General features: G+C 43.1%; 1 protein-coding gene across 2 annotated transcripts in view; it reads left to right on the forward strand.

The window, feature by feature from the left end:
* The window catches only part of arhgef1a (Rho guanine nucleotide exchange factor (GEF) 1a), a 111,735-nt gene that overhangs the window by 43,248 nt on the left and 41,915 nt on the right, over positions 1–26,572 (forward strand). For both annotated transcript variants that reach the window (XM_062409871.1, XM_062409870.1), the window contains exons 8-12: positions 5–255; positions 660–785; positions 1,548–1,665; positions 8,313–8,389; positions 25,641–25,812. In XM_062409871.1, the coding sequence (XP_062265855.1) occupies positions 5–255; positions 660–785; positions 1,548–1,665; positions 8,313–8,389; positions 25,641–25,812 (744 nt within the window). The remainder of the gene's footprint in view (positions 1–4; positions 256–659; positions 786–1,547; positions 1,666–8,312; positions 8,390–25,640; positions 25,813–26,572) is intronic.

Raw genomic sequence — 26,572 nt, forward strand, 5'->3', positions numbered from 1 at the left:
TCAGAGTTTATTCAGACGGAGCTACACCACATGCGAACGCTGCATATCATGGAGAGGGTGTTTCAGCAGGGCATGCTGGAGGAGCTTCAGCTAGAGCCTAGCATTGTGCATGCTATTTTCCCCTGTTTAGAGCCACTGATCAGGATGCATTCTCAGTTCCTGGTACAACTGCTCCTTCGGCGTAACAATAGCCTCGAGTCTGGATCCAGCTACAATTTCACCATTCGCCAGCTGGGAGACATTCTACTACAGCAGGTGACTTCCAAGCATTACCACATACATACAAACGGATACATAATTTCATAATCACAGCATTTTACAAAACATGCTGACGTTTTACAATCCCTCATTACATCGACATTTGAAAATATTTTCATTTATAAACTGAACAGCAGTTTTAACTGCTGGACTGGTTTGTCTCATTTCTCAAGAATCACTGATGTGTGTGTGTCATTTATGCTTGCTGTATTCTCTCTTAGCTCATGGTCCCAGAACAGAGCCAGCAAGATTTTAACAAAACAAACTACATCATGTAATACATTTTAGAAACATAAACATTTAAAACATAAACAAACATTGACATTTCACATAGCACAATAGCATTGGTCTCTGTTACCTATATACAGAGACATAATAACTTGAAGGTATGTTTCTGCCAGTTCTCAGGCCAGTGTGCAGATGAGATGCAGAAGACATATGCAGAGTTCTGTAGCCGCCACTTAAAGGCTGTAAAATTGTACAAGGAACTGCTGGCCAGAGACAAGAGGTTCCAGTCCTTTATACGGGTAGGTTAAACACAGGATGTGAACTGTATTGAGCTGTTATTTTACCACTTTATTCTGAGCTATGTGATTATAATATAAATTAGTTTTATAAAGTTAACCAATTTGATTATAAATCTTGTAATTATATAAATATAAAATTTGTTTTAATCAACAAGATTTGATTTGTAATTTTTGTCATTCATAATTTCATTGGGAATTTTGACTAGTACTATCACCATCTGATATGTACACTTTGTTGTCAGGGTACTATGGTAACACTACCATATACTGTATTAATGCACTTGTATTCTGCATTATTATCACCAATAACATTAGAGAAATTATCTACAGGTTATTTAGATTTTGTCCTAGCCACAATTTCACATTGGCTTTTCAATATCAATTTGATTGCCAAATATCAAACTTTCAATTCAAATTATATTTAAATTCTTGCCATTTGGAATTTTTGCACTGAAACATGCTAGCTCATTTTTCCTGTTTCTTTTGCTGTCTCAAAGTTGTCCCTATACTTTCATTAACCATCTTACACTAAAGCTGAGAAATACTGAATATAAGGAAGCCCGGCTCCGAAATGACAGGAAAGAGTAAAGGCTGATGAACTAACAAAAAATATATTTATTATTACGTTGCTTATGATTCTCCTATTTTGATCTGTCTATTTAACTTTATGTTGCAACAGCAGCATTTTAGTAACCTCATTTACCCTTTCAGATACAATAAAACATAAATGACAAATGTCTGTCTCTCTCTGTCTCTGGACAGCGGGTGAGTCGTGGGCCACTGCTGCGTTGCCATGGGGTTCAGGAGTGCATATTGTTGGTGACTCAACGGATCTCCAAGTACCCTGTCCTTATTCAGCGCATTCTGGACAACACCACTGGTGAATCAACCCTCAAAATCGCTAAATTACCAGTTTCCTTTTTATAAATCAATACAACCTCAACGCAAAATCAAATACTGTTAAAGAAAGTTTGATTGTCTAGGTTATTATTACAGTTTTAAAATCAAGCATCAATGAAGCCATTAGTTGCCAAAGCCATAAATAACGTCATAGTGGAACTTTAGGTTACTTTCGTAACCCCGGTTCTCTGAGTAGCATGAGTGAGATGTCTCACTATGGGATACGCCCCTCGCGCGTATTCACAGAAGCACTTATTCCAATTCGCCAGCCCTGATAGGCTGGCAGTCGTGACGTCCGCGTCAAGGTGCCGCACCTTAAATAAGGTGGACGCGGCGTCACACGTCATTCAAAACAAGCACACCTCTTCTCGCTTCACCCCAGTAGCAAGAAGGGCGGTCTGGTGAGACATCTCACTCATGCTACTCAGAGAACCGGGGTTACGAAAGTAACCTAAAGTTCTCTTTCTTAGCATTCGTTTCGATGTCTCACTATGGGATATGGAGACTCCCGTATTGCCAGACAAGCTTATCTCGGTGACTGACCACCAGCCCCCCCCCCTCACTTAAAAGTGAGATCCACATTGGAGCCCACGCTCAAGACAGCGTGGGTCAGGCCAGGGGATGTGACATCCAACCTGTAGTACCTCGCAAATGTGAGGGGAGAAGACCAGCTAGCTGCAGCGCAGATGTCTTGGATAGAGACTCCCTTGAACAGGGCCCAAGAGGTCGCGAGACCTCTAGTAGAATGTGCCCGTAAACCAGTCGGAACCTGAAGGCCTGAGCTGGAGTAGGCCAATGCAATGGCATCCACTATCCAGTGAGAAAGTCTTTGTTTGGTGACAGGTTTGCCCCAGTGGGGCTTAGCCCAGGACACAAACAACTGATCCCCTTTTCTAAAGCTCCTCGTCCTTTCCACATATGTGTGTAAGGCACGGACAGGGCACAGCATGTGTAACCGCTGCTGTTCTGCAGAACCATAGGGAGGTGGCTGAAAAGCTGACAGTTCCACTGGGGAGCATGGTTTAACAACCTTTGGAACAAATGCAGGATTCGGTCTCAGCGTCACCCCAAGGTTCCCCGGGGTGAACCGCATACATGCTGGATTTACAGACAAAGCGTGAATATCACTTACACGTTTAGCTGTAGCCAAAGCCAATAACAGAGCCACCTTCAAGGATAACGTTTTCATGTCCACGTTATCCAATGGTTCAAAAGGATGACTAGAGAGGGCTCCAAGCACCACTGCTAGATCCCATGATGGTGACATAGTCTTAGAGATGGGCAGCAACCTCCGTGCACCCTTCATAAAACGACAAACCAGAGGATGTTGACCCACTGGTTTTCCATCAAATCCAACATGGCAAGCAGAAATAGCTGCCAAGTAAACTTTGACAGTAGAAAATGCCCTCTTTTGATCAATCAAGTCCTGCAGGAAGGACAGGACTGTACCAACTGGACATTGAAAAGGGATTTCCTGTGCCTTAGCACACCAATCCTCAAACAACCTCCACTTACAGTCATAAAGAGACCTAGTGGATGATGCTCTGGCATTCTGAATTGTGTTAACAACATTATTTGATAATCCAGTCAGGCTCAGATTAAACCACTCACGGGCCAAGCCCACAGGGCGAGGCGCTCCGGGTGAGGGTGAAATATCTGTCCGCGCGCCTGGGAGAGCAGGTCCCTGCGCAGCGGGAGAGGCCATGGGTGACCGTGGAGGAGCTGTCTCACTTCCGCCAGCCAGTGCATGGACGGCCAGTGAGGAGCGATCAAAATTACTGACAGACGATTCTCCCGCACCCTGAGCAGTGTCGGGGGAATCAGAGCCAGAGGTGGAAAAGCGTAAAGCGGGACGCGCGGCCACTCGTGAGCGAACGCATCCAGCCCCAGCGGTGCGCTCTGGTCGTGCAGGGAGAAGAACAGTGGGCACTGTGTGTTTCCCCTCGACGCAAACAGATCCACTGTTGCGCGGCCGAAATGTGACCAAATCTGAGCTACTACAGCCGGGTGAAGTTTCCACTCCGCATAGAGAGGATTTCCCCTGGACAAAAGGTCCGCACCCACATTCTGAATTCCGGGAACGTGAGTCGCTCTCACTGAGAGGAGATGCTCCTCGCTCCACAATATCAGTCTGCGTGCAAGAGTGTGTAACTGTAGAGAACGTAGACCCCCCTGACGATTGATATACGCCACCGTGGTCGTATTGTCCGTCCTCACTAACACATGATGTCCCTGGAGGAACGGCAGAAAATGTTTTAGCGTCAGAAACACTGCCATCAACTCCAGATAATTTATATGGGCATGTTTGAGATCTGTGCTCCACATCCCATTCGCGGATCTGCCCTCGAACACACCGCCCCAGCCTGACAGACTGGCGTCCGTTGTGATCACTTTTCTGGCAGATATTGCGCCCATGCTCACCCCCGCTGTCAACATAGACGGGCGTTGCCATGGTAGCAGCGCGAGGACGCAGGACGCGCAAGCCGTTACACTGCGGCGTCTGTGGCGCGCAGGATCCAGTCTGAGAGAAGCCACCCAGCGCTGAAAATCTCTCATGTACAGCCTGCCCAGCCTCACCACCAATATTGTTGAGGCCATCAGTCCCAATAACCTGAGGCACAGTCCGTATGTGACCCGACGTGTTATGGCAAAATGAGAGAGAGTGGACCTGAAAGTGCGCACTCTCTCGGCTGACAGGCGAGCCGTGTAGGTCAGTGAATTTAACGTGAGACCCAGAAAGGCAATTTCCTGTCTCGGCGTTAACACACTCTTTTCCCTGTTCACCACAAAACCGAGATCGGCCAGGTGAGTCAGTACAATGCTCGTGTGCGCCGCAGCCTCTTGCTCTGAGCGCGCCAGCAGCAGCCAGTCGTCCAGATAAGTGGCCACGCGTATACCCCGCTCCCTGAGGGGAGCTATAGCGGCGTCGACACATTTCACAAACACCCTCGGGCTCAGTGACAGGCCAAATGGGAGTACCAGATACTCGTACACTGTGCCCTGAAAAGCGAACCTCAGATATTTCCTGTGCGGAGGATAAATGGGAATGTGAAAATACGCGTCTTTCAGATCGATTGATGTGAACCAGTCCCCCGGTCGGATCAAACGTATCAGCGTTGAGTGTGTCAGCATGCGAAACTTGTATCTCCTGAGATACGAGTTCAAAATGCGAAGGTCCAGGATGGGACGTAATGAGGTCCCCCCTTTCTTTGGGACCAGGAAATACCTCGAATAGAAACCCTCCAGTCCCTGCCTGTGTGGCACTATTCGTATGGCTCTTTTGTTTAATAGAGCTGATATTTCTTCCCGTAACACCCGGGCCGACTCTCCCTGCGCACGGGAAGCGATGAGGCCGGGAAAACGGGGGGGCATTGTGGCGAATTGAAGCCTGTAGCCTTTGGCCAGTGTTCTCAATACCCATTCTGACGCTGTGCATGCTTTCCAACTCTCTAGCCTCAAAGTTAGGGGGGAGTGAAGCTCTGTCTGACACAGACGATCTTTGGGGGCCCGTACCAGCTGCGCACTTCCGAGTATCACTGCGCATGCGCTGTCTGATAGGCTCGGAGCGAGCGGAACGGGATGTTTCACCACAGGTGGGACGCTGCTTCCCCCTTGTGGTGTTATGGGGAACAACAGTGTGCTCTGCACCTCTGTGTTTCGTTGGTTTTGTTTTTGTGTTTTTATGATTTTGCAACCCTGCGCCCTTGGCTGTGAGCCTGGATACGTCAGTGGAAAACCTTTTATTAACACAAACCCTGTGTGCGTGCTTGTGAGACATTGATGTGGCGTTGAACAATCCCGCATCTGAAACATGTCTCTTCGCCTCTTTACTGGGACGCACGAACTGAGCTCTGGGCCCACGCGTCGCCGAGAGGGATGGGTGGCACTGGGTAATTTCTCCCCTAACACACGTGATAGCTGGGCTGCCAGTGAACAGGGAACGGGTGGCAGCTCCGCTCGCGGTGGGGTTGACCGCTAAGTCGCCTTCTTCTTCCGCCTGGCCTGCTGACTGGTCGACGGACCCGGTTGAGCAGCCTGGGTTGACGGGGAATGGAAGGGCTTTCTCGGCCAAGCGGGCTTCGTTTCCGGGGGGCCGTTGGCGTTCGCACCCGGTTGAGCCCTGGGGCGCTTCGGGATGCGGAAAGCAGGAGCGGCGCTCCTAGAGGCAACCTGAGCGAAAGTCTGCCGGGGGGGCGGAGGCGCCGCGGCAGGTGCTTTCCTCGGAAGGCAGAGCTGTAGCGCCTCATCCTCCTTTTTCTTCGCCTCACAGCGCTTTTGCATTGAGGCGAGGGCGGAGCCGAAGACACCCTCGGGGACAATAGGCATGTCCAGGATGTCCTCCTTTTCTCTATCAGACAGATTGGTCAGATTCAGCCATCTCGTCCTCTCTTGTAACACCAACACCGACATGCACTTCCCTGCCGCCTGTACAGCGCATCGCTGTACGCGTAGGCAGATATCCGCGATTGTGGTGATCTCGTCCCACGCGGAACTTTCGGGCATGTCGGCTATGTCGTCAAAAAGCTACGCTTGGTAAGCTGCCAACATGGAGGTGACGTTGAGAGCCCTCACCGTCAAAGCCGCTGCTTTATAAGCTCGCTCAGTCATGGCAGATTGGAAGCGATCGGCTTTCGTGGGAAGTGTGGGGGCCCTGGATGAGGCAGCTGACAGCCGTGGATGAAGGTGTGCTGCCACCAGGGGCTCCATGGGAGGCATGCGGGCCATGGCATGCTTATCCATTCCCTCAATATCCAAGGAAGACGCACCTTGAATGGTGGTTTTGCTGGAGTAAGGGTTATGTTTCCATGAGGCGGTAACTTCCTCCAGGAGTTCCGGGAACACCGGGAGAAGTTGTCTCGCAGCCCTCTTTGCTTGGGGTAATTTCTTCCCCTCGTAGCGGGACCTTGGGGCCTCCGCCACGACCGCGGGCCATGGAATATTCAGTCTCTCTGCGGCGCGTTTACACACATCGTGCATATCGCCACTGGGCTGGGGCGTAATCGTCCCAACCGAGCCCTTTGCAGGGCTTGGAGAGCTGAGAGCCTGTGAAGGTGGGACAAAGCAGGATTCATAATCCTCGTCGTCACCGTCCGACACCAGACAATCCCCGCCGTCGGACTCATCCTCCTCCTCATAATCCAACATGAGGGGAGGCTCCGTTAGCGGGTCAAGCAAATCCAGCGTGGAGCCCCAGCGCCGAATCTCTGATTCGGGAGCGTCCTCCTCGTCCACACCGGGTTGGGGTTCCTCAGTAGTGGCACTGGAAAGGATAGGGTCCCTCTCAGAGACGCTAGCTTGGCGTGCTAGTCGTCGGCGGAGACTCTTCGCTGTGAAGCGGGCGCAGTCGGCGCACGAGCTCGCGTTGCTGACAGCGGCGCGGGCATGTTCCAGCCCGAGACACGCGGAGCAGACCTGGTGAGTGTCCATGCTCGATATTTTATTTCCACAGGTGCACAGGCGATGGGCATCGCCTGGTTGCGAGGTGGAAGGAAGCTTTGCAGCTTGATCCATTTAGCTTGGTGTGCTAAAGGGGAGCGAATTATCTGGAGTGATAGTCGCTTTTAGCTAGCTCCGGTGGCAGGCAGTGTGGTGACCGCAGGCTCCCGGTGCCGTTTAGCTAATCAAATAGAAGCAACTACCTATGGTGAAGGCAGTCGCATCGACGTTAATTCCACTAGCGTCCGGCGATGGAGGTGTTAGCTCCGGTCTGTGGACAGCAGCTAGTTAGCATCAACGCCGATTAGAAAATTGCTTGTTCGTGAAGCGAGAAGAGGTGTTTGAATGACGTGTGACGCCGCGTCCACCTTATTTAAGGTGCGGCACCTTGACGCGGACGTCACGACTGCCAGCCTATCAGGGCTGGCGAATTGGAATAAGTGCTTCTGTGAATACGCGTGAGGGGCGTATCCCATAGTGAGACATCGAAACGAATGCTAAGAAAGAGAACTGTAAACACTTAGAACTCAGTTTAGTGTCTTTTCAGGGACCATTAAAAAAAGGCACAAGGAGAAGGTGTAAAATAAGATATTTTCTCCTTTAATATTGGACGAGTTAAAAATTTGCTAGCAAGTTAAAAAAGTCAAGAGCCAGAAAAGAGCTACAAAATTAAGGGCACTTACTCAAAAAGAGGTTGACTAAGCAATAAAGAACACAAGTATAACTCAAACAAACAACCAAACTGACCTGCTCACAAATGACAATTGGAGCTTATAAACACATGGACTAGTCCTAGACAAACACAAAGAAGGACTGTACTAACATTAATTAACTAAATTCTTAAGATGTTCAGACATAAATACCCTGTCAAAAAATATATATCTACAAAGAGATTTTAGTGTTAAGCAAATGATAAAGAAACCGTAAAAAGTTAGGATCTTTGTCAGACTTTGAACCTTTTATCAGGGGAGACGGTTGGGCAGCTGCTGCTGTGGCCGCCACATGTCCTCCTATATAAAAGACACCAAGTGAAGCCACTCTAAAAGCAACGGTAAATTCAAAGAGCATAATCTTTCAGCTGTCAATAAGCAGTAATCACAAAATGATGCTTAATTGTAAATAGCTAAATAAGAGTGCCTCTTTTGCTTTATTTGTTTTAAAATAACCCACTTTGTTTGTTTCTCTTTCCAGAGGATGAGGAAGAAGTCTCTTCTCTGGCACAGGCTCTTACAATGGTCAGAGAACTTCTCAGTTCAATAAATCAGCAGGTACCAAAGATCTCTTTCAGTATTGGAATGAGCAACCCACTCCTACCCTTACATTTGAATAAAATCCAAATCTTGCTTCTGCATCTAAGATACACCATTTGTACAAACGTAATCTACGCACGGGCTGAGCATTAACACTTGAGCGTAGGTTTGCGTGAGTCTCACTGCAATAACTCCACCGGGACCCTAGTGGAGAAATACTTTCTATGCTGTTGAAGAGTGTCTGGCCAGCTTATTTACACATTCTCTGGCGTCTCTGTTTACTTCAGAACAATGTTGAGTGTTATTAAGCGGATCATGTTGGAGTTGGAGCTGATAGATGTTGAGGAACAATTACATTTTTTTAAATCAGCAACGAAGAAATGAAAGACTTCGGCTGTGTTCATTCATCTCAATTCAATAATGGTGGTGAATCTGCCGGAATTGCGATGCTACCAAGTTGACCAATCAGAGCTCTTGCGGTCTGCGATGAAGGAGTCATTGGGAAGAATTAGTTGGGAGCTATCACATTTTCTGCACCTCTCATTGTGTATATTCACGACTTTTTCAGGCAACAGAACATACTTATGTCATCAAAACATCTTCTTTTTAACCCCTCCCGGTGCCCTTATTACCATGGCAAGGAACACTTAACAGTGCAACTACATATCTGCGCAAGTCTCATCAAACAGGCTTTGGTGAGTTCTCCCCCTCAGATGTGTCCACTACAAGATACATTTTTGGAAGGTGCATGTCAGTGTGCGGCATCGAGCTCTGCGTAGGGTACATGTCTACGCGTAGGCTATGGCGTAGCTCTGACACATGAGCACTTAAGGCCTGCGTTTTCAGGGCCCGCAAGCGCAAGAGCCCTTGCAGGCCCCTTACATGCTTACGTATCCCTCCTTACGCGCTTGTGTATGTCCCCCAATTTTTCTAACTATACGGCAAAGCTCCACAAGCCTCACGCAGCCCGCAAGGCTGTGATTAGTCTGCTAACTACATTCTTTCCAGAGTCGCTTTTCCGGTTTCATGCCACATAATACAGGCAGAAACAACGGAAGATTTCGAAGAACGAATATGGACCAAATAGAACAGCGTTTGGCAGACGAGATCCGAAAGTATGACCACTTGTATAACCCGTCACTAACTGGCTGATTTGTCCGACAGAAAAAGGCTATGAGGAGCCACAGTGACGATGTAAATAAACAGGCGACGACAACTGCCACAGACAAAGAAGGCGGAACGCTTGGAGAAACATGAATGACAACAAGATCAGTGTTGCCACAGTTACTTTGAAAAAGTAACTTAATTGCTTTACAGATTACTTGATTTTAAAAGTAATTTAGTTACTTTACAGATTACTTGATTTTAAAAGTAACTAAGGTAGATTACAAGTTACTTTATTAGTTACATTCAGCAGCTGCAGACAAAACCCCCGCCGCCTCAACATAAAAATGACAACCGGTTTTGTCAACACTCACTTTATTAGAAGCCGCCGGAGGGGGCCCCCCTGCGCGAACGGAGGGTTCCCACAGCGGGCGCCGTAGCTGAGGTGATTCGCGAGAAGGGACGACACGCGTCCAGAGTCGCTGCCGCTAACCACCGTACCCGGTCCCCTCCGACCGGTCTCCGCCTTCCGCCCCGCGGCCCACGAGAAGGAAAGCCCCCGCACCAGCGACGCAGTGAGGCGCCGCGGACGAGGACCCCCCCCCCCAAAAAAAAATAAACATTGCGGCCTGCGGCACAGCGAGCCTCCAGCGGCGTGGAGAGGAGGAGGATGGGGTGACTGCTCGTGCCAAGCGGTTTAACCACAGATACCAAAATAGTAACGCACAGTGACTTGGACAAGTAACTTTAATCTGATTACTGGTTTGGAAATAGTAACGCGTTCGATTACTCGCTACTGAAAAAGGTGGTCAGATTAGAGTAACGCATTACTATGTAACGCATTACCATCATCACTGCCGCAGACGCAGTTGCAGAAGCATGCACCGGCCATCACAGTGTGAGGACCCTATTGGAATTGCTGAGAAAAGTGGGTCTATAAATGGCTCGATAGTGCCCCCTACAAATTTTTCCAGAGCGTCTCTCTAGTCAGTTACTCTAGTCAGTTAGTTAAAATTTGGCACACATGTATCAAATCCTCCTGCCACTTTTCACCCCACCCAACAGGAACTCGCCCATTTCGAATTGGACATGCTAATTTGTTGTGAATTTTGGGGTTTTCACACGCACTACAAAATCCTACTCCTACAGATTTGATTTCATCAACTTCAAATTTGGTATATGTAATGTTTTGGACTTTTTTTGATGAAGGAATTCTGTTAATTTGCCAGAAAACAGGGATTCCTTATAAATTCCATGCATATTGTTCAATCTGCCTAAAACTTCACTTGTACAGGTCCCTCCCTGAACAGATTGATTTGATTGTATTCAATGATAATCAGCAGAGCATAAAGGAGTTAGTGATGCCATACAATGAAACTTGTGAGTTTTTGGTCAGGCTTATTTTGATGTCTCGTAATGAAACTTCCAAACACCTGCAACTTCCATGTTTTGCTTTAATCACTCTCAAACTTCATTAGTAATAAGGGTCCTACCCTGAACACATATTTATGCAAATATACTATAATAGTCACCATCTTTGGTCAGAAGTACCATGTTTTATACTTTGATGCACCTCAAAGTTGGTCAGGATATCTATGAAGGATGCAGTGTAGTCTGAGGATCCAATTGCACGACTCTGAGACAAAGGTATGTGCTATAGAAAACTCAACTGCTTTGGTTTGGTACAAGAATAGGCAGTCCATACACAAGTTAGCAAATCCAAAGGAACAGGCAGTGGCAGAGTCCGTAGTAAGTTTGGTCCAAGTTCGGTACACGAGCAGGCAGACGATGATCAGGCAGAGTATCCGGAAAGGAAGAGGAAGAGACGTGATCCGTTAAACAGGCAGAATTCGGCAACAAGAGAGCTGTCAGTAAATGCTGGAACGCTAGGGACATGGAGAAACTAAGACGAACTGGCAACGCGACACAGGAACACACAGACTTAATAAATTGGGTGATGAGGAACAGGCGCAAACAATCGGGGAGGAGCTGACAATCAACAAGGTGGAACACACACAAGGGAGGGAGTGAGGAGTCTGAAACGAGAGGAGAGATGAGTAGGTAAACACAACAGAACATAATTAATGACCACACAGGGGAAACAAACTATCGGACAGGACAGGACTTGACAATATCCTTGTGACATTGAATGGAACACTAACACACACACGGTTGTAACAACACCGCACATCAATCTGACTAAAATTTGACATGTATGGTGAGAGTCTCTACATAAATACACCTCAAGGACAATATTTGGCTGGTGAAGTAAAATGGCTTAACGGTGCAACCTGCTGGAAACAGGAAGTAGTCTTCTGGGTTAAACAACATAGGTTATACCTGAAATTGTCACGACATCCTAGCTTATTCATGTGACATAATTAGTAAGCAGGGACACGCTCTCTGCCGAGTCCCAAGCGAGTGCCTCTTTCTTTTAATGGGGCAAAAGTGATGCATTTTACAACTCATATGTGTTGATGAGGCCACAGCCATAATTGTGTGCATCAGTACAAGAAAGTAAGGTAACTTTTTGGGGTATTTTATGCCTCTGTGCCATCAACAGCTAGTAGCTGGAGGGATTATGTTTTTGAGTTGTCCTTCCATCTGTCACCTTATGAACATCTTTCTCAAGAGCACCCGGAGGCAAATTCTGTCAAATTTTGCTTAAACATTCAGTAGGACTAAAGAATGAACTGATTAGATTTTGATGACCTTGAGTCAAAGTTCAAGGTCACTTTGACCTCACAAAACATTGTATATAATCTTGTGAACACAACAGCTCAGATATCCCATGAGGGAATTTGTTCAAATGTTTTACAAACGTTCACTTCTACAAAATGTCTATTTTGATGCTCTGAAGGTCAAAGATCATGGTCACATGACCATTGGAACATTATTACTTTGAGCACAAATATTCAGCTGAAGTGAAGGATTAACTTATTAGAATTGGGTGGTCTACTGTCAGGGTCGCTCTGACATCAGATCTTGGAACACAGAGACAGGCAATTAGTTAAAGCTAGCTGTCAGGCGCAAATAGCAAACAATGTAGAGCCGAGTTGATATGCATAGAAGTGACAGAACGATCTGAGTGGTTAGTGGAGAGCCGGGTTTAAATGCAGCTGAGGATGATAAGGTGAATGAGTCACAGTTGTGTAGGCCAAGCAGGTGACTCACATGAGAGGGGAGGGTAAACAGCAAAGAGGAACCAAGGTGAAAAAAGAGAGAGGAAAGGGATCATGGAAATTAGCCGAGCCCAAACCCCATTTGATCAACACTTCAGAATATTCCATCACTAAGGACTTAAAAAGGTACCTGACAAAATTTGAGAAAAATCTCAGTAACCTGTAAGAAGTGTACAGCTGATAAATTCGTCTTGCTAGTAGGTGGTGCTATGACTATGATTCAATGTTGGCAGGGCAAGACATGCTATAGACATGCCCTTTGATATAAAAAATAAAAACCTTTAGAGTTGAATATTGTGAAAGTCTTTAAATTCGACTTGTCACATTTTAAGTCAATCAGATAAATGCATTGCTATGAGTTTATCAAAGTGCGATGCAAATTAAACCAATTATTTCAAAAAAGGGTTAGGGCAGTGGCGGCTGGTTCAAAATATTCTTGGTGGGGCTTTGCTGTGCAGTACTCAGTTTTCAGTAACCATCCCGCTACGATTTAACAAGAATGGCAGGATACCAGTTCTTTGTGTAATAGTAGGTAATTATTTTATACAATAATTAACATGTCAGTCATTTATACATTAAAGCAGATTGCTAACAGTATACTGCATTCTGAACAAACTAAACTTAGAAAACGATATCAAAATAATATGGACAATAATATAATAATAATAACTAGGGCTACGTTGTAGCACTAACGGGCCCAAGCACAGGCAATTTCAAGTCTGTTGTGGTCGGTGAAGAGAGAACGTTAAATGACCAAGCGCTAGTCTCCGCATTGCATGCGATTGCCTTCTGCGGCAAGGATGATCGCTCCACTTCCTGTAGCCAGCCGGTTGTGCTGAACTAGAGGTAAGTAACCTTCAAACTATACAATAACATAACCTATTGCTTTATCTATCATCATATGCTTACATGCCTCAAGTCTTTTATGATATTTAATTGTTATAAAAGTTACCGTTTATTTATCACGTCTAATGAACAGATTGAAGCAAGTTAACTCCACAGTCTTGTTTTGGTTATGACTTTATTTTTTATTTTAATAAGTTAAAATCAATCAAACACGTGTAAGTTCCATGTCATAGTAACTATGTTTCACCAATATTCTGATACAGGCTGGTATATCCACCATTTCTATTTTCACCTCGTGTATTTAGTCTGTCATGGAGTTGTAGAGTGAATTAGACAGTTTAGATAAGATTATAATCTCCACACATCAGTGTTGTAAACAGTTCTCAAATTAATTCTATAATATGTTTTCACACTGAGGGAAGTGGAGAGACTTGATGTGGACTGTAATCAATAGCTCTGTGGGAGATTATCACCTTGAATATTACTGATGAGGTAGAAAGACATTTTATCTATTTGTACAATGTTGTATTTCTTTCAGTACTTTTATCAGAAGGGACTTAAAATATGTACATTTAACCATGAGGATACAAACCAAGACCACAGTACAACAGTTCTATCTGAAATCTGTTGTGCTTCATGAACAACACAAAACATTCTTTAACAGTGCGTTTTTCTCTTCATAGATGAAGAACTGCAGCACCTGATGTCCTCAGCAGCAACATGGTGGAGATCTGATTTGATACACTTTAGATAAGAACCCAGTGTTTTATATTTCTGCTTTGCCATAAGAGACAGAACATGGTCATCACAGCTGTGTCCTTCAGGCTCGTCCGTCCCTAATAAAATGATAGGAAACATGAAAGTATGTCATTGTTGTAGAGGAAGAGTTACATATGAACAAAGTGTGTATTCTTATTTTCTGTGGATATTCAACTTTGTATTTGAATATGCTTTTGGATTAAAACGTGCACTACCATGACAATGAATGTTTAGTATGGAGCTATTTCACGTTAAAAGTACTGCATTATAATTTAATACATTATGTATTATGTTTAATACTTTGATTGTTTGTAAGTAATGAAAACAGGTCTGTACGTGGAGTCAGTGTTCAGTCTGGTTGGATTCAAGTTGTGTGTCAAGTTGGACCTTCTAGAGCAGTGATTCTCAAATGGGGGTACGCGTACCCCTGGGGGTACTTGAAGGTACTCCAGGGGCTACTTGAGATTTTTTTTTAATATATTTAAAATTAGCATCCATTCAAAAATACTTGAAAAATTGTTATTTAACAAATATTCAATAAAATATAAGTGTAAGTTCATGAACTAAGTTTTATATTCAGTAGGCTTTTCAATTTAATTATCCTAAAAAAACAGAGTCTCCCCCATACCGATGGTTTGACCCAACCTGGCACACGCCACCTGTCATCACCTGTCATCACCTGCCTTGAAAACTTCAACAATGGAGTCGAGTTGAAGTGCAGCAGCAATGCTGCTGAAACACGGAGGGACAAGTACCAAAGATGGCGAAACCAGAGCAGAGAGCCTTCCCTAAACAACACCGTGAGAGCTAGTGCCTCTTCGGAGGGGCGCTAAAATGGAAAAGTTTTCCGTTGTGAAGTTAATGATTCATAACAATAAGTCCGCGTCTCTACTGGTACCCTTTCAAAATAAAAGCATGTAATACAAAAGCGGAAATGAAATTGTATGAACCTAAAGCGATCAAATATGTCACAATAAAATAACAGAAAGACACTTCAATAATATTAACAATAACATAGATTGGGTTATTTACACTTTATGTTTTTTCTGTGGGGAGAGATTAGCCAGCAGTGGCATTAAGCCACCACATCTTCAGCGGTATCTCCAGACAAAACATGAAATTCATGTTGGTAAGCCACCTGAGTTTTTTAAGAGGAAACTTTCTGAATTCAGGTCATCTCAAGACACGATGCGAAAAGCCTCCCCAAAGCAAACGGAAACAAGCTACCTGTCAGTATTCTTTTCGATCCTTAAAGAAGATATTTTAAGATGATGAATATTAAAAAAATATGTTTTGAGCTAATCTTTTATTTAAAACTAAGTTAATGATTTCTTTTTTGGGAAGAAGTGTTTAGCTATAATTAAGTTCATGAGTTCAGTTTGAGAACATATCTTTATTATGATCCCAAAAGAGGTCACTTTAAGTTGATAATTATTTTGAGGTGCACAAATCTTTATTTAAATTGAGATAATAATAAAAGTCTTTAGTTATTTTATATCTTTTTATTTCGTAATAGTTCAATAGAGACCACTACAAATGAGCAATGTTATGGACATTGATGGAGTTTTAAATTTGAATGTGTCTAGTTACAAGGCTTAATAAATCACATTACATCTTTCTTTCAACCAAAAATGCTTTGCGCTGGTTAGGGGGTACTCGGCAGAATTTTTTCTTCGAAGGGGGTACTTCACTGAAAAAAGGTTGAGAACCACTGTTCTAGAGGAACATAAAACAAATACACAGATATGTAAAGTCATACATGGGCCAGGTTAACTAATTAACAGACTTTTACATGGTAAAAATAAAATATTAATTCAAAGTTAATCAGATCATAATCATTTCAGCTTAGGAAATATGTAGTGCATATTAGCCTACAACTCTGTATGACACTGTCTGTTCTAGTAAAGTTACAAGGCTATGATTTAATCATATTTAACAAAAGAATTCAGTGAAGTCTGTCTGAGATTAATGATTTAAAGAGTGAAGGTGGCAGACACGGTTACTTTTCACTGTAACACGTTACAACACTACTCTGAAGAAAGAGCTTTAGGACACGTAATGCTCCTTTGAACAGCTTCTCTTGCAATGCAGATGTGACGTTAAACACTCAGGTTTCAGCTAGCTCCTTGAGCCGACACACAGTCTCCTTTCTCAGATTCATCCTTATAAATTAACGCTTGTCTCTGCTTGGTGGACCTGGGTTCATGGTGGTGTGTCTGTAACAGCTGGCATTAGCATCGAACCTGTTAGCAGCTGGTATGTAGCTTCCGGATTAGCGTTGCTAAGCTAGCACGCCTGATTCAAAGGCACCCTGCGAATCACTGCGAACACATGTAAATAAAATACTCTACGTGACTTACCACAGAAACGGGAGCGCAGACGTCGTTAACGTGTCCGTCAGGAGAAGGAGCAGAACATCAAACTGTGTTATTTACCGGATATGTGAGTGCAAGCCATTTCACGGTCTAATGAGGCGTTCACGTGCAGCTGTGTTAAATGGACTTTCGTTTGTCATGGCGAGTTGAAGAAGTCTGCTGCAAAGCTATGAATAATCCGCATGATGAAAACTCACAGCAATGTTATGCCTACATTATCAATATCTTGAGACCCATGTGACAAAGTTTGACATGGTTTAGCAAAGTGAATGAGGAGAAATACATCCAAGTGTGAGACGTAACAAAACGAAAGCGGTCTCATGATGCGTTCATGGTAACTCCGTTAAAATTGATTTCGTTTGTCATGGTGAGCAGATGAACTTTGATGCCACACCAATAATAATCCGCATGATGAAAATTCACAGTAATGTTATGCCTACATTATCAATATCTTGAGACCCATTTCACACAGTTTGACATGGTTTAGCAAAGTGGCTTGGGAGAAATACATCAAAGAGGAAGATGACCAAACAAAACATTTCCTAATGCCCCCAGGGGGCGCTGTCCTTTTAAGTCATGATTTCTAGGTATATGTCTTCCGGTCGCGACTCTTGTGTTATATGTGTAGTTTGGAGTCGATTGGACAAAATATGTCCAAGTTACAGAAGCTCGCTTATATTGGCGTTTAGTCGAACTTTGAGACCACACCACGGTCACACGTTATGATGAAAAGTTTCAATTTTGATAACTTTAGATCTTCATCTTGTTTTGTAGAGTCTCATCTAATTTTTAAGTTGATCTGATGAAAGCTCTCCGAGTAGTACATGCAAATATAACACCTACCAAAAACAAGACATTTCCTGTTGCCACCAGGGGACGCTGTGATTTTATGTCACGACTGCTGTGTTGATGTCTTCAGGTCGGGACTCTTGTCTTACGGGACTCTTGTCTTACGTTTAGTTTGGAGTCGATTGGACAAAATATGTCTGAGATACAGACGCTCGTGTTTTCATGGCGTTTCGTCACACTTTGATGCCACGCCACGGTCAGACGGTGTGTCTAAAAGTTAATTATTTGCTAACTTTAGATCTTCATCTTGTTGTGATGACACTCGTCTAAATTTTGAGTTGATCTGATGAAAGCTGTACGAGAAGTATATCAAAGTAAAAAACATGTTATATGCCCAAAATGGCCACTAAATCAAAAATGGCGGGCTTCCTGTTGAGTTTTTCATAATGCCCCTTGAGGCTTTTTTGTGCATCTGGTCATGATACACAACTGTCTTCATTTTCGTGAGGATCAGTGAATGCTAAATGAGGGGCTCTCCGTAAATGAGGGGAAGCTCCGTTGGTGGCGCTGTTGAGCCATTTTGGCACACCCACTTCCAAATACCCCAGAATATGTCCATTTTCACGACTTTCTAACTTACTGCAAACTTTTAAAACTTTTTGAGCATGTTAAAGCCCTCAAAAAGCCAATTCTAGTAAGCGAGGAAAAATAATAATAACTAGGGCTACGTTGTAGCACTAACGGGCCCGAGCACAGGCAATTTCAAGTCTGTTGCGGTCGGGGAAGAGAGAGCGATCGATGACCAAGCGCATGTCTCTGCCTTGCGTGCGTTTTAAGCTCTGCAGCAAGAATAAACGATTCACTTGCTGTAGCCAGCAGGTGGCGCTATGATTTTAAGTCATGGTGTCTTTGTAGATGTCATCAGGTCGCGAGTATTGTCTTACATGTCTAGTTTGGAGTTGGTTGGACCAAATATGTCCAAGATACAGACGCTTGTGTTTTGATGGCGTGTGATCAGACTTTGACTCCACGCCATGGTCAGAGTTGGTGTTTTCCTATTTTGTAACAGGTAAAAATAGCAGTTAAATGTCAACAGTTGTCTTTATTGTCGTTCTATTATTTAATAAATGCAACAAACTATAGTTTTTATATATATTGTATGACTATATATATATATATATATATATATATAACTTTATAACCTGTGTTATCAAATATGTTGTGCGGCACCAGACAGCTTGAAATTGGGGGAAGAGTGGAGGAAATAGTAAAGGTTGCCTACCCCTGCCTTAGGTGACACAATTTGTGCCTTGGTCAAACCATGATCCTACACTGCCCTCTAGTGACTTAATATTGCGGTACAAGTAGGTGGGCCGGCAATATAAAGCCACTAGAGGTCAGTATAAGACAATGAAACACAGACATGGTTGAAATGAAAACAAGTCTTTTCATTTTGCACATCAAGCTTGTAAGCCTCACCACGGTCACACGGATTGATGAAAAGTTTAAATTTTGATAACTTAAGATTGTTTTGAACACATGCATCAAATTTTTACGTTGATTTGATGAAGGCCCTTCGAGTAGTGAATCAAACTGTAACACTAACAAAAACAACACATTTCTTATTGCCACCAGAGGGCGCTGTGATTGTAAGTCACAATTTCTGCACCGATGTCTTCTGGTCGCGACTCTTGTCGTATGTGTGTACTTTGGACTCGATTGGACAAAACATGTCTGAAATACAGAAGCTTGTGTTTTGATGGCGTTTCATCAAACTTTAACGCCACACCACGGTCAGACGGTTTTGCTAAAACTTAATCCTTCAATAACTTTAGATTTCCATTTTGTTGTGATGACGATCGTTTAAATTGTAAGTTGATTTGATGAAAGCTGTACGAGAAGCACTTAAAAGAAAAAATATGGAATATGACCAAAATGGCCACTAAAGTCAAACTGGCAGGCTTCCTGTTGCGTTATTCATAATGCACTGATGGACTTTTTTGTGCATCTAGTCATGATACACAATAGTCTTTGGTTTTTTTGAGGATCGGTGAATGCTAAATGAGGGGCTTTTCCGTAGGTGGCGCTCTTGAGCCATTTTGCCACGCCCTTTTCAAAATACTCCAGAATACGTAAATTTTCGCCGCCTTTGAATTTACTGCAAACTCTTACAACTTTTTGAGCACATTAAAGCCCTCAAAAAGCCAATGAGTTTAAACAGAGAAAAATAATTATAATAATAATAATCATTTCAATTTCAATAGGGCCTCCCACCGATTTCGGTGCTCGGGCCCTAATAATAATAATCATTTCAATTTCAATAGGGCCTCCCACCGATTTCGGTGCTCGGGCCCTAATAATCATTTCAATTTCAATAGGGCCTCCCACCAATTTCAGTGCTCGGGCCCTAATAATCATTTCAATTTCAATGGGGCCTCCCATCGATTTCGGTGCTCGGGCCCTAATAATAATCATTTCAATTTCAATAGGGCCTCCCACCGATTTCGGTGCTTGGGCCCTAATAATAATAATTTCAATTTCAATAGGGCCTCCCACCGATTTCGGTGCTCGGGCCCTAATAATAATAATCATTTCAATTTCAATAGGGCCTCCCACCGATTTCGGTGCTCGGGCCCTTATAATTAATTTGAGAACTGTTTACAACACTGATGTGTGGATATTATAATCATATCTAAACTGTCTAATTCACTGTAAAACTCCATGACAGGCTAAATAAACGAGGTGGGAATAGAAATGGTGGATATACCAGCCTGTAACGGAATAATGGTGAAACATAGTTACTACCACATGCAACTTACACATGTAGGATCTTGATATTAACGTAACATTTTGTATATTAAAAAAGCCTTGAGCCATGTAAGCATATGATGATAGATAAAGCAATAGGTTTTGTTGTTGTATAGTTTCAAGGTTACTTACCTCTAGTTCATAGAGCCACCTGCTGGCTACAGGAAGTGAAGCGATAATCCTTGCCGCAGTGCACAAACACAGGCAACGTGTAGACGAGCGCTTGGTCATCGAACGTTCTCTCTTCCCCGACCGCAACAGACTTGAAATTGCCTGTGCTCAGGCCCGTTAGTGCTACAACGTAGCCCTAGTTAGGGCCCGAGCACTGAATGCTGAGAGGCCCTTTTGAAATTGAAAGGATTATTCTGAGAATTTTTAAACATGCTCAAAAAGTTGTAAAAGTTTGCAGTAAATTAGAAAGTGGTGTAAATGTACGTATTCTGGAGTATTTGGAAATGGGCGTGGCAAAATGGCTCAACAGCGCCACCTACGGAAAAGCCCCTCATTTAGCATTCACTGATCCTCACGAAAATGAGGATAGTTGTGTATCATGACAAGATGCACAAAAAAGCCTCAATGACCATTATGAAAAAATTTACAGAAAGCCCACCATTTTGGATTAAGTGGCCATTTTGGTCATATTCCATATTTTTACTTTGATGTACTTCTCGTAGAGTTTTCATCATATCAACTTAAAATTTAGACGAGTGTCATCATAACAAAATGGAGATCAAAAGTTATTGAAAGATAAACTTTTCGTCACACCGTCTGACCGTGCCGTGGCCTCAAAGTTTGATGAAACGCCATCAAAACACGAGCTTCTCTATCTCAGACATATTTGGTCCAATCGACTCCAAACTACACATGTACGACAAAAGTCGCGACCTGAAGACATCTACAAGATATTGTGACTTAAAATCACAGCGCCTCCTGGTGGCAGCAGGAAATGTCTTGTTTTTGGTACATTTTACACTTGGATGTATTTCTCCTCATCCACTTTGTGAAACCATGTCAAACTGTGTCTAATGGGTCTCAAGACATTGATAATGTAGTCTTACGATTACTGTGACTTTCCATCATGCGTATTATTAATGGCGTGTCATCAAAGTTCACCTCGCCATGACACACGAAATTGCTGTTACTTCTGTGTTCATGGGTCCAGCTCCCTCAAACTACATGTGTGTATCAACAGCCCACCCCTGAAGATATACAGATAGTTTTAAGGAATGGGCGTGTCAAAATAACTGACTAGCGCCCCCTAAAGGGCAGCCCCGGCACTACGATTGGTCTACATCTACAAAAATCGATAGAGACATGTGTCTTTTAATGACAAAGAAATAAGTCTCTTGGACAGATATGTTAAACCACATAGGAAGCCCGTCATTTTGGATTTGGTAGCCCTTTTGGCCATATTCCACACTTTTACTTTGATGTACTTGTTCTAGAGCTTTCAACAGATCAACGTGAAATTTAGTTGAGTGTCATCACAACAAGATGGAGTTATTAAAAGATTGATTTCTTGTCTCACGGTGTGACCACGGCGTGACTTCAAAGTTTGATTACACGCCATTAAAACATGAGCTTCTGTATCTTGGACATATTTGGTCCAATCCAGTCCAAACCAGACATGTAAGACAAGAGTCGCGACCTTATGACATCTACAAAGACACCATGATTTAAAACGATAGCACCACCTGCTGGCTACAGAAAGTGAGGCGTTTATCCTTGCTGCAGTGCCCAAACGCATGTAACACGGAGACGAGCTCTTGGTCATCGAACGATCTTTCTTCACCGACCGCAACAGACTTGAAATCGCCTGTGCTCGGGCCCGTTAGTGCTACAACGTAGCCCTAGTTCTTATTATTATTTTTCCTCGTGTTAATGAATTGGCTTTTTGAGGGCTTTAACATGCTCAAAAAGTTTTAAAAGTTTGCAGTAAGTTAGAAAGTCGTGAAAATTTACGTATTCTGGGGTATTTGGAAGTGGGCGTGCCAAAATGGCTCAACAGCGCCACCAACGGAGCTTCCCCTCATTTACGGAGAGCCCCTCATTTAGCATTCACTGATCCTCACGAAAATGAAGACAGTTGTGTATCATGACCAGATGCACAAAAACGCCTCAAGGAGCATTATGAAAAACTCAACAGGAAGCCCGCCATTTTTGATTTAGTAGCCATTTTGGGCATATTCCATGTTTTTTACTATGATATACTTCTCGTACAGCTTGTATCAGATCAACAAAAAATTTAGACAAGTGTCATCACAACAAGATCAAGATCTGAAGTTATCAAAGAAACAACTTTTTGCCACACCGTCTGACCGTGGCCTCAAAGTTTGATGAAATGCCATCAAAACACGAGCTTCTGTATCTCCGACATATTTTGTCCAATCGACTCCAAACTAGACATGTAAGACAAGAGTTGCGACTTGAAGACATCTACACAGCAGTCGTGACTTAAAATCACAGCATCCCCTGGTGGCAACAGGAAATGTCTTGTTTTTGGTACGTCTTACACTTGAATGTGTTTCTCCTCATCCACGTTGCGAAACCGTGTCAAACTGTGTAAAATGGGTCTCAAGACATTGATAATGTAGCCACAAGATTACTGTGACTTTTCACCATGCAGATTATTAATGGCGTGCCATCAAAGTTCATCAACACACCATGACACACGGAATCGCTATAACTTCGGTGTTCAAGCTTCAACCTCCGTCAAAGTACATGTGTATAAACAGCACCCCCTTGAAGATATTCAGATGATTTTTAGGAATGGGCGTGGCAAAATAACTGACTAGCGCCCCCTAAAGGGCAGCCCCGGCACTACGATTGGTCTACATCTACAAAAATCTATAGGGACATGTGTCTTTTCATAGCGAAGAAATAAGTCTCTTGGACAGATATGCTAAACCACACAGGAAGCCCGCCATTTTGGATTTGGTGGCCATTTTTGCCATATTTCACACTTTTACTTTGAAGTACTTGTCGTAGGGCTTTCATCAGATCGACTTAAAATTTAGGTGAGTGTCATCACAACAGGATGGAGATCTAAAGTTATTAAAAGATCGATTTCTACTCACACGGTGTGGCCGTGGCGGGGCGCAAAAGTTTGATCATTAAATCAAGATAATTGAGCTGTACCTGCACTATTGCAATATTAAGTCACTAGAGGGCAGTGTAAGACCATGGTTTAAATCAAGATGATTGAGCTGTACCTGCACTATTGCAATATTAAGTCACTAGTTAGCAGTCTAAGACAATGGTTTGCCCAAGGACCAAATCTTCATTCCCAGGGCTTAAGAATTTCGTTCAGTTAGTTTTAATGTGTTTGAAACTAAATTACACTTATGGATGTTTGACAATTATTGTTGACGGATTAACTTTAGTGTATGTTTGAGGGTAAAAGGAGAGTTTTTAACGTGAACGTTACACGTTGTGACCGTAGCTTGGTGTCCAAGTTTGATAACAAGCCATCAAAACGCAAGCTTCTGTATCTCAGACACATTTGGTCCGATCGAGTCCAAACTAGACATGCAAGACAAGAGTCGCGACCTGATGACATCTACGAAGACACCATGACTTAAAATCATACTGCCAACTGCTGGCTACAGGAAGTGAAGTGTTTATCCTTCCCGCAGAGCTTAAAATGCTCGCAACATGGAGATGTGCGCTTTGTCATCGATCTCTCGCTCTTCACCGACCGCAACAGACTAGAAACCGCTTGTGCTCGGGCCCGTTAGTGCTACAACGTAGCCCTAGTTATTAGTTGTTGCACTTGTGCTTGGATAGTTAGAAGAGTATTCATCTACTAATTAGTAGAGTATTCATCTTGTATAGACTACAAACTGAGTCCGGTTACTAGTTTTTACTAAGTACACATTCCTGAAACATACAGTACTATTAACAAACACTATTAAGACTAAATAAAAGGAGGTGCCATATACTGCTGGATATCTTATGAGGTAATCTATAAACAAAAATTGGGTCAGGGGGACATGTGTATATGTTGTTGCCTGCTGCATGATGACGCTCAAATGGCTAACATGGATAGCTTCATTGTATTTTCCAGGTGTGCCCTCGTAGATTCCTTGTGACAGCATGGGTGACAAAAAATAAAGTACAAAATAAAACTTTACTGCAACAAACCAGAGGTCATACACGGGTAGGCAGTCAGAGAAGCAAACAAGTCCATTCAGGGAAAGGCACAAGATCAAAAGTCCGTAATCCAGGCAAGTAGACATACGGAACTTAACACTGGAGAGCATGTACACACGAAGGAGACAATGACAATCTGGCAGAGGGTGAGTTGAAACACAGGAATCAGAATCATTATTTTGGACAATGATGATTGGCCAAATTTACTTTGCTATATGGCTGAGCTCGTTCTTGGTTCTGACACGGTTAGAAAAGATGAGCAGTAGAGGTGAGTCCAGTTGGTTCCTTTGACCGTTTATTGTAAAAAGGTGGATTAAAAATTGGTGGAAATAAACTACAAGATATTAAACGAAAGAGTCTTTTTTAGAGCACAGTTCTCCTGGCAAACGTCAAAGCACACGGTCGAAAAACTGTTGCCTTCCTCAGCCATGCCCAGATGCTCTCTGCTGGCTCCTAAAGGCCTTTACCCCTTGGGCTCCATCTTCAGCCTCTCAGGTCCCGCTTAGGTGTCCTCTAGGTGGGGGTAATAACACCTGCAGACATAGTGTCACTCATTCATTCTCACATACACACACATGCACGTACTAATAAAGAAAGATAGCATAAGAGTCAACATAAAGGTTAATTTGGCTCCTACAGGCAGTGTTTCCAGTGCCCTTAACCATAGACTGTACCCTGAGCACTCGTTTCCCACACATTTCCACTGAACATATTTATTTATATTTGCTACAACACATGTTATTGTAAATTTTAAACACATAAATACTTTCAATAAATAAATAAAAAAAGGGCGGTGCCCTAGTGCCCTCTATTGGCCACCTCCCACTGGTTGATAGCTTTGAAATACATTATTTTTAGTGTCATTCTAAGTGATGTACACCCGGAATTTCAGGGTTTCCGGGTAAATTAATTATCTGGGACCACCTACCATTTAACCACACTAACACTCTCTGCTTTAATTCAGACCAGGAACCTTTATCTTTCCATGATTCCTGTTTGTCTCAAACTGTTCTTGTCAAAGGCAAACAGCACCCTTATAGTAATAAACAAAGAAGCAGTATTAAATAAAATCTCTCAAGAAGTGTCAGATTCACCTCCACCCTGATACATATGCATTCAGTTTTATGTTTAACCTATTGTTTATAAAGCCTTCTATCTACTATATAAACTATTAAATAGTCTTGGTTCATTCATGTTTATTAATTCTGTCTTTTACACAAAAAAATGGACAAAGACATGTATTCTTGTTGGCAGATGGGGGAGATGGAGAAAATGCAACGGCTCCAAGAGATCCAGGCCAAGTTGGACCCAAGGGCTGAGGCCCGAGTCAGGCTTGGTGGAGTTTTCAAGCCTGCAGAATTGTTTCGCCGGAAACTAGTACTTGAAGGCACACTTTTCTGGAAAACTCCAGGATCCCGTCTCAAAGGTACATTTGTTGTGTGAACAGTAGGACAGTGTTAATTCCTGCACAAAGCAAAATCCTGCAGTCTGATATTACAAATTTAATAAAGTGAAAATTGTACTATGTCATCAATTTTTAATGGCTACAGTCATGAGTAAAATTCAACTTTGGGGCATCATTCCTTATGCTTTATTTTCATTTTAATCAATAAAACTTTATTTGTATAGCCCATAATCTCAAATCACAATTTGACTCTTAGTGCTTAACGAGGTGCGACATCATCTGTCCTTAATCCCGAACAAGACTAAGGAAGGCCTACCAAAAAATGCTTTTATCAGGGGAAAAAATAACATAGAAACCTCAGAGAAATCCACATGTGAGGGATCCCTCTCATAGGACGGACAGAAGTGCAAGATGCCACGTGTAATGGAGAACATCAGCAAAATAAAAGTATTTACGCAACATTGATGAGAATAAACAGTTTGTAACATAATGGTAAGTAAATTAATTGAGGAGTTATTGACAGTAATGGTAGAGTGTAAGAGTAACGTGAACAGGCATATAGTATATCAAGCAGTCTTGTTGAAAATAATAGTCAACAATAAACTGCCACCACAACTAGGATCCACCACCACAATCTGATGCTGCCATAATCCACAATCCATCATCGTGATCCACTGACAATATTGAGATCCACAATTTGATCCACAATCAGCTGCCTATGCGATATAGGATGCGCCAATAAGATCACGATCAACCAACACAGTCAACCAAAACGATCAAA

Source organism: Platichthys flesus, chromosome 17 (genome assembly GCF_949316205.1).
Source record: "Platichthys flesus chromosome 17, fPlaFle2.1, whole genome shotgun sequence".
Lineage (NCBI taxonomy): Eukaryota > Metazoa > Chordata > Actinopteri > Pleuronectiformes > Pleuronectidae > Platichthys > Platichthys flesus.